General features: G+C 40.7%; 4 protein-coding genes across 7 annotated transcripts; 3 read left to right on the top strand and 1 right to left on the bottom strand.

Moving 5' to 3' along the window:
* The first annotated feature begins 2,221 nt into the window (after positions 1-2,221).
* LOC105278919 (deubiquitinase DESI2) lies at positions 2,222-4,554 on the top strand. The gene is made up of 6 exons (XM_011338371.3): positions 2,222-2,904; positions 3,166-3,345; positions 3,453-3,525; positions 3,604-3,697; positions 3,802-3,943; positions 4,020-4,554. Exons 2-6 carry the CDS (start codon positions 3,223-3,225, stop codon positions 4,194-4,196), a joined length of 609 nt encoding a protein of 202 aa, XP_011336673.1. The 5' UTR covers positions 2,222-2,904; positions 3,166-3,222; the 3' UTR covers positions 4,197-4,554.
* Positions 4,555-5,102: 548 nt separating this feature from the next.
* LOC113561383 (glomulin) lies at positions 5,103-7,989 on the top strand. Of its 4 annotated transcripts, none has more exons than XM_011338367.2 (3): positions 5,103-5,489; positions 5,588-7,443; positions 7,869-7,989. In XM_011338367.2, exon 2 carries the CDS (start codon positions 5,606-5,608, stop codon positions 7,346-7,348), a length of 1,743 nt encoding a protein of 580 aa, XP_011336669.2. In that variant the 5' UTR covers positions 5,103-5,489; positions 5,588-5,605; the 3' UTR covers positions 7,349-7,443; positions 7,869-7,989. The 4 variants fall into 4 exon arrangements, with proteins under 4 accessions (XP_011336669.2, XP_011336668.2, XP_026827948.1 ...); XM_011338366.2 differs by having other exon boundaries at positions 5,103-5,501; XM_026972147.1 differs by having other exon boundaries at positions 5,103-7,443; positions 7,894-7,989.
* Positions 7,473-9,138, top strand: LOC105278918 (ubiquinone biosynthesis protein COQ9, mitochondrial). The gene is made up of 4 exons (XM_026972148.1): positions 7,473-8,066; positions 8,277-8,617; positions 8,697-8,915; positions 9,023-9,138. Exons 1-4 carry the CDS (start codon positions 8,036-8,038, stop codon positions 9,047-9,049), a joined length of 618 nt encoding a protein of 205 aa, XP_026827949.1. The 5' UTR covers positions 7,473-8,035; the 3' UTR covers positions 9,050-9,138.
* Positions 9,139-9,642: 504 nt separating this feature from the next.
* LOC105278917 (suppressor of cytokine signaling 5) lies at positions 9,643-11,818 on the bottom strand. The gene is made up of 3 exons (XM_011338365.3): positions 11,312-11,818; positions 10,629-11,182; positions 9,643-10,536 (listed from the first exon to the last, which is right to left on the bottom strand). The coding sequence occupies exons 1-3, from the start codon at positions 11,585-11,587 to the stop codon at positions 10,170-10,172; spliced, it is 1,197 nt and encodes a 398-aa protein (XP_011336667.1). The 5' UTR covers positions 11,588-11,818; the 3' UTR covers positions 9,643-10,169.
* Positions 11,819-12,963: the final 1,145 nt, after the last annotated feature.

Genomic DNA, 12,963 nt, shown 5'->3' with positions numbered 1-12,963 from the left:
CAGATTGGTCCATTCTTTTTCCCGCCACGACTTAATGGGCAATTTATTCAGATTTTCTGGAAAATCATTTGCCAATATTACTGGAAAATATTCCTTTACTTTTACGAACGCAGATGATTTTCCAGCAAGACGGGGCTCCTGCTCATTTTTCGCGACAAGCACGTGAAATTTTGAACGCGCGTTTTCCGGACAGGTGGATGGGCCGTGATGGCCCAATCGCTTGGCCGGCGCGATCGCCGGATCTGAATGTATTAGATTATTTTGTTTGGGGCTACATAAAGAATTTAGTCGAGCACTGGCGTGATGGCACAGAACATGAAGTACGTGAAGCAATTATCGCGGCCTTCAATACCATCATACCGGACATGGCGCAACGTGCAACGCGTAACATTGTTCGAAGAGCCGAACTCTGCATAGAGCAACGAGGAAGGCACTTCGAACAATTATTGCGTTAAATAATGAGAGTGGATTAGGTCTATTGGAGAAACCACTTTAAGGACCGGTTTTTCAATCACGGTTTAAACTTAGATCTACGTTTAAACCATGATTGAAAAACCGGCCCTAAAAAAACGCTCCGTGCTATTTACCGCAAGGTGGTGAGGAAACGATAGCTTTCCTTTCCTTTGCCTTAAAAACAATTTCTTTTACCTTAAAATAAAATTGCCACAAAATAAACTATTTTGGAAAAAAGGATATGAATCAATTATCGCTCAGCGCGGGGCCCCAGCGTCACACGCTGTTTCTATCAGTCTCCAAGATAGCCGTCAGTAGGAGGACCCCCCGCGCGCCCTTGTTATTGTCAGTATCTAAGACACCCCATTCTCCCTCACCGCGCGCCGCCCAGCTCGCGGTATCAAAGAGCGCGCGGCCCTCCTACCGACCTATCTCGCTGCACGCACCGCCCTCATTCGCTTATATTTATTAATTAATAACTCCGTTAATATTGCGAAAATCGCAAAATGACATCGGATTTTTCTATTCAGCTAAGTCCAAACTACACGTCATTAACGGGTGGCACGGGGTCATCGAGACACCCTGTATATATATATAAAATATCGCCTGATACCGCATGGTTTTTGGTTGGTTCTCTAAGAATTATCGACGAATTTAGAGGTAATCTTTAGTTCTTTTTTTAATAATATTTTATTAGACATAAAATTAAGTTTAAGAATATTTTATTTGTATGTATATTTTTGAATTTTTAAGTACGTACATAAGTGTTCTTTAACATATTAAGAGCAGAATTTAAAAGGCGCTTATTAAATATACTCGATAGCGTAGTGGACTAGAACGAGGACTGTGGAGCTCACGACGCAGATTCAAATCCCGTGTGAGGTAAGTGGAAATTTTAATTAACAAAAATCGAATACTCTTTCAATATGGTCCATTTTCAATGGTACATTATAACTGTATAACAATTTATATGTACACATTGCAAAATAAATCTTGTTTAAAATAAAATAATAATTTGGTATATAATTTCGATTTTATCTTTTATTTCGCGTTGTGATGTTATTAAAACGTCATTAAGACGTTACTAAAAGGTAAAAACAGGTTACGAAGTTACGTCTTTTTAACGTCTCAGAATGTCGTCTTCGGTCTGTGACATTAGACCGTCATTTTCATGTCTGAAAGACGTCAATTAGTGTCGTCAGTATTGATCATTAAAAGACCAAATCCTAACGTCAAAATGACGTGATCTTGCTACCTGGGATAGGTCTGTTCTTTTTAGCTGCACTGCTGAGCTGGTGCAATAAGTTAGAGTGAGAAAAAATATATTTGTCTCACTTTAATGTATTGCACTAGTTCAGCAGTGCAGCTAAAAAGAACAGACCTAAAGTATCGCTCCTCAGAGGAAAGATAGCGCTGGTAGTTTCATGCAATTCCGAATGTGATATAAATTGAATATTACAATTTAAGCATTAATTAATTATTAATTAGTCTACTTATCAAATATGATATAATAATTATTATAAAAGTTTATTAAAGTCCGCCAAACGCTATTTTAAATGTAAATTATCAAGTTACTATTTTACAACCGCATTCCTCTAGCAGGGAAGACCCTAGGGACCTCTTATAGGGAATCGCGAGTTACTAGATTAACATTATTCATTTTGCGTCAAAATAAGTAGCATAAAAACTACGTTATAAATCAATTAATCCGTTGGCCAAGCTAATATGTTAATTGTTAATTTTATTAAGTTTTATGAAAAATTTCTTAGATATTACTAGAACATTGCGTTGCCAGATGGCGAGTTTTGATGAATGCATTTCTCTTATATTGCCTTGCACTCTATCTTAGGCACATAATTCAAGCAGCAAACCAAGCGAGAAGTGACATTTACCGATTTGAGGGAAGAACAATTCGCTGGGGAGGCGTTTACAAAATTTTCAACAATAATTTGTGGCGTCGGTCTCGCATCGAAAACACAAAATACCGGTTCGCTCAACGAGCTCTCGGTGTCGCAAAACGCGAAACATCGTGCAGCATTTCGGGGAATGTAACGGGACGTCGTTCCTAAATAACATTTGTTTTTTTATTCGTGCGTGATCTGTGCTGTTAAACTAGACAATTATTACTAAAGGGTGGTGATATCGAGCATTTCTCGAAGGCTTCTGCAATATGCGAAGAAAATTTTCCTATTTAGGGTACAAGAAGAAATAAACCGTTCTGGGTGGAGATAATTAAACCAGAATGACTCATGATACATAACGTCGAGAACAGGCAACAAGCTCGGTACCAAGGATTGATGGAACTCGAATCAAAATAGGGTTACGCATATGAAGATGCTGAAACAATAAAATAAATAAAATATTATAGCGTTAAAAGGATGCATGTGTCTAGCAATTAAATACAGAGCATCATTCGTAGTATCGTAAAACCTGCATTTGATCTGTACAAAGGTAACCTGCTCTTAATTCTATACTTGTCTTTGTATACCTGTATACATTTTTCTGTGCATGTGAAATTATAAGATATAGCAATTAGAAAAAATATATAAGAAAAGAAATTATCTGACTGCTCTACCATTTATTGGCTTAAAAACTAAATTAATTTTAACTAATTAATTCTGTTAGCCAATTAAGGTTTCACATGTGTACAAATTATATCTTGATGTTTATTAACATTTTATTAATAGAAAAATAATGAGATTTATTCACTAGGTATATTAGGATATTAAGAATCAATTTGATTCTGTGGATACTAAAATTCCCGAAACAATGTTTTCGTCAGGCCTTAACTGCAACCTCTCCTTCCCCAGCTGTTTGGGTTATCCACAGGATAGCGAGGAGTTGATCCCAAAAATGGCACGCGAGCCGATCATTCTTAATGTTTACGACATGGTAAGTCAACCGTTTCGAGACTTTCATACTTGGAAAGTGGAGGGAAAAGGATAATATTAAGAGTCACGCTCCGTATCATTTAATTCTACAAACATTTTACGTTGCAGTATTGGATAAATGAATACACCACGCCCATCGGTCTCGGTGTGTTTCATTCGGGAGTGGAAATATATGGAACAGGTACGTACGATCAAAATAAAAAAAGAAATAAAAATTCTCGAAGCGAGAGCTGCAAACGGAGAACATTCTCTGTTCCAGAATACGCGTATGGTGGACACGCTCAACCGAGAAGTGGCATTTTCGAGATCACACCGAGAGTTGCCGAAGAACTGGGTGAACAGTTTAGATACAGGTAAAATTTCGAATTTTACTTTAAAATTTTTCACGATGCCACGAATATAAATAATATATCGAACGTAATAACATAATAATACTATTTCTTGCTTTGCTTGACAGACAATCCGTTCACATTGGCTACACAGATTTCACAGAGGAGGATGTCTCTAGAATCGTTACCGAGCTGGGCAAGGATTTCAGGGGGGATCGTTACCACTTGATGAACAAAAACTGTAATCACTTCAGCAGTCAATTCACGCTGGTATTTTTGCAAAAACTTCTCCTATAACAGGCACGTCTTTCCTCGAGAATAATATAACAAAATTAATTTCTTTCAGATTTTATGTGGACAGGAGATACCTGGGTGGGTAAACCGTTTGGCGTACTTCAGTTCGTGCGTGCCGTTCCTCCAGCGCTGTTTGCCGAAGGAGTGGCTGACGCCCGACGCTCTGCAGCACTCTCTAAGTCAGATCAACCATCACGAAAGCACACCACCATCGGATACCTCGTTGTAACATTCAGCTAACGTCGTCGAGCCGCACGGTCTAAAATGCCGTAGAAGTTATACGTTTTAGGCAATTAAACGCGGTGGGAGGAAACGTTAATTAGAACATTTTACGACTATATCGCCAAGATTCGTGAAAAAATCTGTGAAACCGAACCGTCAAGATAAGGTACAAATTTGATATTGTACACTCGAATGCGACCGCTGACAATTAGTACCGAAAAAGAGATTGCCTTTGCTGCAACACGTTGTCTCTCGAGACGGACGATCCGCAACGTCGCATGTGTTCTTTGTTGAATAATACAGTAATAATGATACAATAATGCAAAATACGATAGTTGTATAACAAATAAATAATTACACATAAACCCGAGTTTTTATTTCAAACATTCATCGATTCCTGGAATTGATGCAATAATTGCGCCTCGTCCTACGGGGCCGTGGCGTCACCTGTTGGTTCTTTTAGACCTTTGGGTATCGCGCCTAAAATACCGCAACCCGTTGTTGTCCACCGTTAAAAATCCACAGGCTGTCAAATTTTCAGCGAAAAATAAGGCAGTAGTACAACTCGTCGATGGATCAGACACAGCTTTCATTTTTCAATGGTTCAGGTTATTTCTTAAAATAATACGAAAATATAGCGCATTACCGACAACGGGCGTGCGTATCGCCTGGTTTCAGGTGTGATCGAGCCGATTGTCCGATGTCCAATCAGCTGATCAGAGTTGGACTTGAGTCAGATTCATCACGCAAGTTTCGAACGCCTTATCGTCGCAGCTGATCGCGGTAACATGCGCGCTCGCGATTCGCCCGCGTACGTTCACGGCGATTAGTGAAATTTAACAACAAGCCAGCGATATGACGATGCTTATTTCGTTTCGTTCGGCGCGCAACAGATTTTCAGTGGCCGGTAAGCAAATTCTACTAAGCTGCTCGCAGCAGCGAAATCACGTTTCCCGTTTTCATTCATCGACTCCTGCTCAACGTTTTTTTTTTTTTTTCGCGCGAATAAACACCGAGTCGAGGTGACTCGCTGCCCGATTACTGCCAGCTGGGACTCGTCATCGTTGAATTTTTGGCACGAGGTGGTGGACGAAGCTTTTCGCGTGGTAGCTCGTCATTGGTGTCGCGATGAAAGCGCGATCTCGCGCGCGGACGTAACCTCACTCGGAGGCAGTTTGTATATATCGCGGCCAGTATTTATTTTCCCGAGGAGAGCGGAAGCCGGAGCAAGCACGTCTCGTCTCGGGATTCGTCGACTGAAAGTGCTGCGGAAATATAACCGACCTGGAGGAAGGACAAAGTAACGTTTCAAGTATGAAATAAACGTGCGGCGCACTTGTTTTGAAGAGTAATAATTTCGTTTATTTACAACATTTATACGTAGTTTTGTGGCCGTAGTTCTGCTCTGCCGAGAAAATGTCGCGAACATTTGTCAAACGTTTCTCCGACCTCCTGAAGAATCGCCAGGGGAAGGAGGCTATGGAACTCTTCATGATGGAGGACAGCGAAATCATCTCCAACAATCTGAGCGATGTGATGCCTCTCGCTGCCCAGTATCTCACAGAGTCTAACTTGCAGCGTGACCAGGAACACTTTCTGTGCTGTAAAACTATAGTGAACACCGCAGCAAGGATGTACAATCCGATGGAGACGGTGCTGGAGGTTTTGGAGGAGATAGAACACGTACGCTTACACGTAGAGAGTCATGTGAAATTCTTCGCCATGCTAGAGCCGTTGGGTATATGCCTGACAAGGATGATAAATAAGGGGAAGAACATCTATTGGTGCCTCGAACCACTCAGAATGTACATTCAGAGCTTACACACCTGGACCCCTGATGATGAAGAAGCAACTGAAGACGGAACCATGAACGTGTACAGGGAAGTATTATTATTCTTGACACCGTTGGTAGACAAGGCGGTCGAAGTCAATTCGAAACGTGAGGATGGATCTCTGCTCGGGGACTCTCTTCTGAGTTTCCTCATTTTTCTACATGGAAGGCTCTCCATGACAAGTAGGGTCACCGTTGAAAAAGAACTGTTGGAGAAGATGATGCCGCTAACACTCTGTCTCACTGGAGATCCGTTGTATTTTCTGGACGTCGTCGGTCGACGTTACAGAAACGTCTGCAACAGATCGCGAGACGTCGATTTGCGCAGAACTGTGAACGAGAAGCGTAACATATTGTTTGAGTCAAAGCGCAATATTTCGGATCTGGCCTACGCTAATTTCTACTTTAACCTGATAACCAAAGAGCAGTATTGGAGATACGTACCGCAGGTTTATAATCTCTCTTACATACTTGAAAAATGCACGTATCTGTTCCATACCTTCCTCCAAGTGAGACGCGAGGTCTTCGGCTGGAAAGGATTGATTTTCATGGAGAACGTGATACAGCGAGTTCCTCGTCGCTCCGTAAGCTCCGAGATGTTGGAGCTGACAATATACTTAGACATTTTCAAGCCAATTATCAGTATAATGATTCTCTCTGACAATAGCGATGCGAGGAAGAAGGCGTTGGATGTTTTCCGCGGGTATATCGAACTCTTTAACATGGAAGCTAGATACTCCGTCCTCTCATACTTGTACGAGATCGCCGAGCACTCCGGTCTACTGAGCCTGGTCACGGGCATATTTAAATCCTCGATCACCGAATGCCTCGATTCCGCTCCGCGGAATCACCGGTTCCTCGGAAAGAACATGGAGGTGCTGCTGAAGAAAGTTTGCAACTTGCCACACGGAAGCTCGTCGGACGTGGTGGAGATATCGGACGAGATTATCACCGCACTGAATTTGCTGAGATACTTGTTTATTAAAGATGAGGACAACGAGACGGGTATCTGGAGCATCGTGGACGCGATAGAAAATGATTATCTGAAACCTTTGAAGGAGGGTATACACATGAGTAAAGGGTATTGGAGGGTGAAGATAAAGGACTTGGAGCATCAGAAGAAGCGTTACAATCAGAAAACCGATTACGAGGAGATGAAGAGAGAGGACGCGAAGGTCACGTTGACCGTCGGTGGTGAACAATTACCAGTCATGCCACTTGCAGACAAGATCTCCTTTTGCCATCGAGCATTAAATGGTCTGGATGTAATGGAGAGCATTCTTATCCGAGTTGACGAATGCATAAGTACTGGCAAAGCGTTACGTTAGCGAGACTCTCGAAATTCAGTAAATACGTTGTTCGCAGAGAAATAAAATCAATGGCAAACATGGTTAATGATAATTATACATTTATGTTATACATGGTACGCTATAATTGAGCGAATTAAAACAGTAATTTTATATATTATCTAAAAATTGTAATGTATCATTTAATAAAGCTGCTTTTTTCTATCATTTATTTTAACAATTATTTTGTATCTATTATGTGATAAAAATTGTAAATCTCCGTGTTGCAATACACACACAGTTTGTTTAAAAAGTTCAAGAAATAATTCTGGTATTTTATAAATAAACGTTATTTATTATGTATTTATATATCAAAAATAATATCATTAACTGTACATAAAAATTTGTTTGAAATTGATTTGAACACATTTCAAAGATCTTTATGACGTTTCAGTTCACAGTTTTATTTTCTGAATTTTTTGAGCAGACTGCAGTATCTACATACATATAACTCATATATTTAAAAACAGCTAATTTTAAAAGTAGATATTGATTTTACCAGGTTTTAGACGTTTATGGACTTCTAGGGCTTTGCTGGCCGAACAGTTTGAAAATGATAGTAACAAGAAAACCGAATCGCACCAATCAGTTCATGAGGAGAACGATGAGGAATATGAGAAAAATATCAAGATAAAAATTCTGGATGCCTCTGTAAAATTTGTTCCTGATATGGGATGGAGCAAGCAGGCTATCAGCGCTGGTACTGTATTTTCTTTGACAAATAACGTTATCTCCACATATAAATAGTACGTTTGCATTAACCGAGCCTGACATCATGACATGTTCAGTTTAGTTAATCAATACTCATATTCGCATGACGCTAATGATCTTGCTTTTACTCGCTTGCCAATTCATCAATTTAATAAAAATGAAATAAAACGACATAATCGAAAGCTACACGGTGCCGAAGGTGCTGAGTCGATCGGATACCCGGGCGTGGTACACGGACTGTTTCCAAATGGTGGCGCAGCTTTAGTACAGCACTTTTACTCCATATGTAATCAGGAATTAAATCAGATCCTGAAAAAACAGGCGCTGGATACGAAGGAATCCCCTTCGGGTAAGCGAAAGCCAGAGCAGCAGGTCCGCGACGCCGTGGAGATACGACTGCGAATGGTGATTCCCTATAAGAAAACGTGGCCACAAGCGATAGCCATCATGAGCCTGCCGCCAAACGTGCCGACTTCTTTAGCGAATTTGTTGACTTTAGTTGATGATATCTGCTACTACGCCGGTGATAGATCCGTTGACGTGAGTCATATCGTTCACCACTACCTGTTAGAACACGTAAAATGTGTATCGTCCGCTTCACGTGAAACTTTGCAATCAGATTAACTGGTACACGAGGAGAATGATACTGGCGACCATTTACAAAACCACCGAATTGTACATGCTGCAAGATACCAGTGAAGACCACAAGGAAACCTGGCTGTTCCTGGAGAGACGAATAAATGACGCTTTACAAGTGCACGCGGTGCTTTCTAGTTCGGTCAAGCCAGACGAAGCGTTACATCGTGTCACGGAAACGGCTACTGCTGTTTTTACGACGGTGAATATAGCAATCCTATTTTTCTATCTTGTAATGCACCATTTAGAATTTAGTGTAAATAAACATTTTTAATTGTTTTACGTATAACAATTATTTTTCTCTTTTAGGCACGCAATATACTCGGATTAAATTAAAACGAATGTAAAAGAATGAAAGAAACTTTTAGAAAACGTAATAGCATAGATATTCCTAAATAAAATAAAATTAAAATATTTCTTAATAAGATTGGGGAAAGTTTTTTTTTATTCCAGTACCTAGTCTCTCCTGGCCGCACACCTATAAATAAATATTGAAGAGAGGAAACGTTAGTTTAGCTGGTACAGCTAATTTATTTTATACAGTAATATAGTTTAACAAAATTTGTACAATAAAATAGTAAATCTAAATTATTTCTATGCAAACTATAAAGATATAAATCATCGATTATATAGACTTACCAACGTTTAACAATACGTTAAGAAACACATTTTTAGTTACCCTGCATTATTGTTATAATTAAGGGTTGGCTATCTCTAAGCTGCCACTTGATTTTATAATATCAAGAGCGAAGAATGACACGTGCGTTTTCCGCTTGCGTCTTCGAAATTTGTTGTCCACCAAGATTACAAAAATATTATTTTTATGGAGAAAATAAAGCTGGACAATTTTTCCTTGCTTCTGACGTGATAAAACTAAGATAGTAGCTTAGAGATAGCCGATCTTCAAATAATAAAACCGTTAAGCATAATTTTCATATAAAAATTTCGCCACGCTCCTCGTACGCGCGTCTTGTCATGATGAAGTAACAAAAAGTCCGGCTTAAGATAAGACTTTTACGATCCTATGATATTAATTTCCTTTCAGACTTTCGAGATACATAATTTGCAACAAATATAAAATATATTCCTCGTTTCTACAAAAATAATAGACTTATACCTCGTTTTTTTTCTCTCTGAAAGATAGGTAAGTGTAATATCCATTTTTCAACTACTTATAAACTATCATTATTCATTTCGCACTTTTCAATATTTATACGGGTAATGGTAGATCATCGTGAAACAAATGAAAATATTTCTGACGCGGTACAACATTGGGGATAAAAATCCGAATTTTTCACATAGGTATATGCTGTTAACAACTCCGCTACTTCGTTATAGAAATTTGCACTTTACTACACCACTCTTTGTTTTCAACACTTTGTTTATCTTAATAAAAATAATTTCATCATCAATCTCTCTGACAGATATTCTATCTCTTTGTTCATTCTTTTAAATCTCAGTAGTGCGCTTCTTGAATATACCCCTTGATAGTTTTTGGCAAAGGCAGCTTATGTATATTATCTAGTCTAGTGTTCTGACGAATGACAAAACGGCAAAGATACTGCAGACTTCTTACTTGCGTGAACCTGCTCACCGGCTTCGTTAGTCTCACTGGAAACGACGGGTATCCCGGGTACTTCGGCCTCGAGTAGCAAATAACCGCTGACTGGCTGAAGTTCATCGAGTGATTTATCAAAGCGGCGACTGAAGTGAAGCCCTCGCTCTCCGTGCACTGATTGCACAGCGAGAATAGGCCGCCGCTGTGTTCCATGCGCGCGTGCAGCATCTTGCCGGACGACTTGAAGCTGAGCGTTAGGACGTATCTGTGTGGACAATTTCACTCAGAGTCTCGTAATCACATCTGACAGTCACTTGTACGAGTAAAAAAAATATAAGAATAAATTATTTAACGTACCTGTCGTCCGACGAGTCCCGAACCAAGAACGCGCCGTCTGGTTCGGATATGAGCTTGCCATCGGCTTCCTCTCCGGATATGGGGCCCCAATACCACCCGTACTTGCTTAGATTGAGCAACTCTTTCGCAAGACTCGCTTTGACTCTATTATCGTTGGTCAACGACTCACTCGCGCCAGCAGGAGCCTCCGCTATTGCACTAGGAACATCAGCCGTTGCGTCAGAACGGCTGGCTTGCGTCGCTGTTGCGTCATCGGCAACCGCAACGTCGCTCGTTGACTCGTCTTGTCGACCCATAGGAACTATACACAGATCAGTGGCAGCAGTAGCGTCTTGTCGCGTGCTAACATTATCTACACTCCTCTCGGTAACGTGGCAGGAATTTTCAAGTACGTCGCCCAATCTACCCTCGTGCAGGACTTGTCTGTCCGCCGATAGCATCTCCTGCTCGTCGTTCGATGATTCTCGGTCCTGATGGGAGCTGAGAGCCTCAGCGACAGACAGAATGGTGTTTGGATTTGTACCGGGAAGATTCACCGTCTCCGTCTCCTTGTCCTGAACAAGAATAACAGCAAATCACTGTATCTGTAAATGCGGATGGGTGGACACTTAAAAAGAGGAAAGCAGAGACTTGTTCTAGGAATCAGAATCCAGGATAAGCGACAGGAGAGAGCGTACACCGACCTTCTGCTTGGATTTGCAGAGATTCTTGATCCGCAAGTGCTTCTTGATGTTCCTGAAGAAGCCAAAGGACACTCTGCTGCTCGAGGGGTTCTTGAACTTGGGCTCCATCGCCCTGGCGTCGTTCGACTCCTCCCTCTTCCATTCCTGCCGCGAGTTATTCTCTCGTCGCCAGACGAAGGTCGCCAGCCTCCCGTTCGCGCCGTGCCTCGATCGCTGTCGCGCGTCTCGTTCCATCGTGCTCGCGACCGACTCCGAGTCCGAGCTCTGATTTATCATGTTCCTCGAGCGCGATGCGCGACGACGAGCCCTCGCAGCGAACAATTCCACCTGCGTTCTTCGTTTTCTTCGTCGCGGCACCTGCACGCGCCATTTATCTCTCGCGGCCGAGTAAACAACAGCACCAGCTCCCGAAATTATCTCGCAAGTGTCGCAATACAGCCTGTCAAAAATCCTTGTCGGGCAAACATCGGTGGAGAATGTCGCCTGATGTCGCCCTTTTTGATAATGCCGTTGATAACCTATCACGGAGAAGAGTGCAAGCAAGCTCGAGAGCGCCGCGCTAGATACCGCCACCAGTACTGAATTGCGCGTTTGGGATATAAAGCCAATAGGCTTGTTCCTCCTGGCTGTACCCTTTATACAGGGTGTCCCGGGTTTTAACCGACAAACTGCGGGAGCATATTCTACTAGTGGAAATAAGAAAAAATTCTTATATCGAGTTTGCTTAGAAATGCTTTATTACAAAGTTATAAACCAATATTGAAAAGAAATATGAGATAAGTAACATAGTGTAGAATTTGGAAGGTCGAAGATGTTTATGTTACGTGTATTCACATGTATTCATGTTCACTATGTTGAAACGATTCAGTATGATTGTTACTTTCACAGCAGTAGCTGTTAGATTTCAATCGTCGTGTGAACTAGCAATTACTATCAGAATGCCAAAAGTGTTTTCAAATGAGGAATACACCGATATTCATTTCGTGTACGGATTCTGTGACGGAAATGCACGAGCTGCCGTACGAGAGTATCAACGTAGATTTCCTAACAGGAGAGTACCAGATAGATTTAAAGCAACGAATTACTAATTCAGTTACTGAGATGCAACAAAATTTTCAGGAATGTCGTACCGTAACAAATTCTGTACTACGTCGATGTCTAGCTTGTATCGATGTGCAAGGACAACATTTTGAAATGAGTCACTAAATCATTGCGTAGATAATTTTTATTTTTGTGAAAAAATCCGTTGTTACTTATCTCATATTTCTTTTGAATATTGGTTTATAACTTTGTAATAAAGCATTTCTAAGCAAACTCGATATAAGAATTTTTTCTTATTTCCACTAGTAGAATATGCTCCCGCAGTTTGTCGGTTAAAACCCGGGACACCCTGTATATTCAATAAAAAAAAAAGTTTGGGATATAACTGCTATAAATAAATTATTGAAGGTTGCAAAATTCCTTCTGGATTTTCCCTATTGCTTTCAAATGTTGATTCATTAACTCCAAGCTGCCCTGAAAACGCTTTTGATGTTTTCGAGCTTTCATTGCTTTCAAATCGTCTATTTGCGAACTTTTGCAAGTGATATCAATATCATTCACACAAATATATATAAAGTATAATTGAAACAGTTCTCTCTCCCTCTCCCTCT

Source organism: Ooceraea biroi, chromosome 9 (genome assembly GCF_003672135.1).
Source record: "Ooceraea biroi isolate clonal line C1 chromosome 9, Obir_v5.4, whole genome shotgun sequence".
NCBI lineage: Eukaryota > Metazoa > Arthropoda > Insecta > Hymenoptera > Formicidae > Ooceraea > Ooceraea biroi.
The sequence above is the reverse complement of the archived record's forward strand: the minus strand, read 5'-3'. Positions and strand labels throughout refer to the sequence as shown.

Excerpts from the sequence above, each read along its gene's own strand:
- LOC105278919 (XM_011338371.3), top strand. The coding sequence starts at position 3,223 with ATGTTTTCGTCAGGCCTTAACTGCAACCTCTCCTTCCCCAGCTGTTTG. Across the intron at positions 3,526-3,603 it reads AGTGGAAATATATGGAACAG|AATACGCGTATGGTGGACAC; the intron begins GTACGTACGATC and ends TCTCTGTTCCAG. Across the intron at positions 3,944-4,019 it reads TCAGCAGTCAATTCACGCTG|ATTTTATGTGGACAGGAGAT; the intron begins GTATTTTTGCAA and ends AATTTCTTTCAG.
- LOC113561383 (XM_011338367.2), top strand. The coding sequence starts at position 5,606 with ATGTCGCGAACATTTGTCAAACGTTTCTCCGACCTCCTGAAGAATCGC.
- LOC105278918 (XM_026972148.1), top strand. The coding sequence starts at position 8,036 with ATGGGATGGAGCAAGCAGGCTATCAGCGCTG. Across the intron at positions 8,618-8,696 it reads CCGGTGATAGATCCGTTGAC|ATTAACTGGTACACGAGGAG; the intron begins GTGAGTCATATC and ends CTTTGCAATCAG. Across the intron at positions 8,916-9,022 it reads CTACTGCTGTTTTTACGACG|GCACGCAATATACTCGGATT; the intron begins GTGAATATAGCA and ends TTTCTCTTTTAG.
- LOC105278917 (XM_011338365.3), bottom strand. The coding sequence starts at position 11,587 with ATGATAAATCAGAGCTCGGACTCGGAGTCGGTCGCGAGCACGATGGAA. Across the intron at positions 11,183-11,311 it reads TCTGCAAATCCAAGCAGAAG|GACAAGGAGACGGAGACGGT; the intron begins GTCGGTGTACGC and ends ATTCTTGTTCAG. Across the intron at positions 10,537-10,628 it reads CGGGACTCGTCGGACGACAG|ATACGTCCTAACGCTCAGCT; the intron begins GTACGTTAAATA and ends TTGTCCACACAG.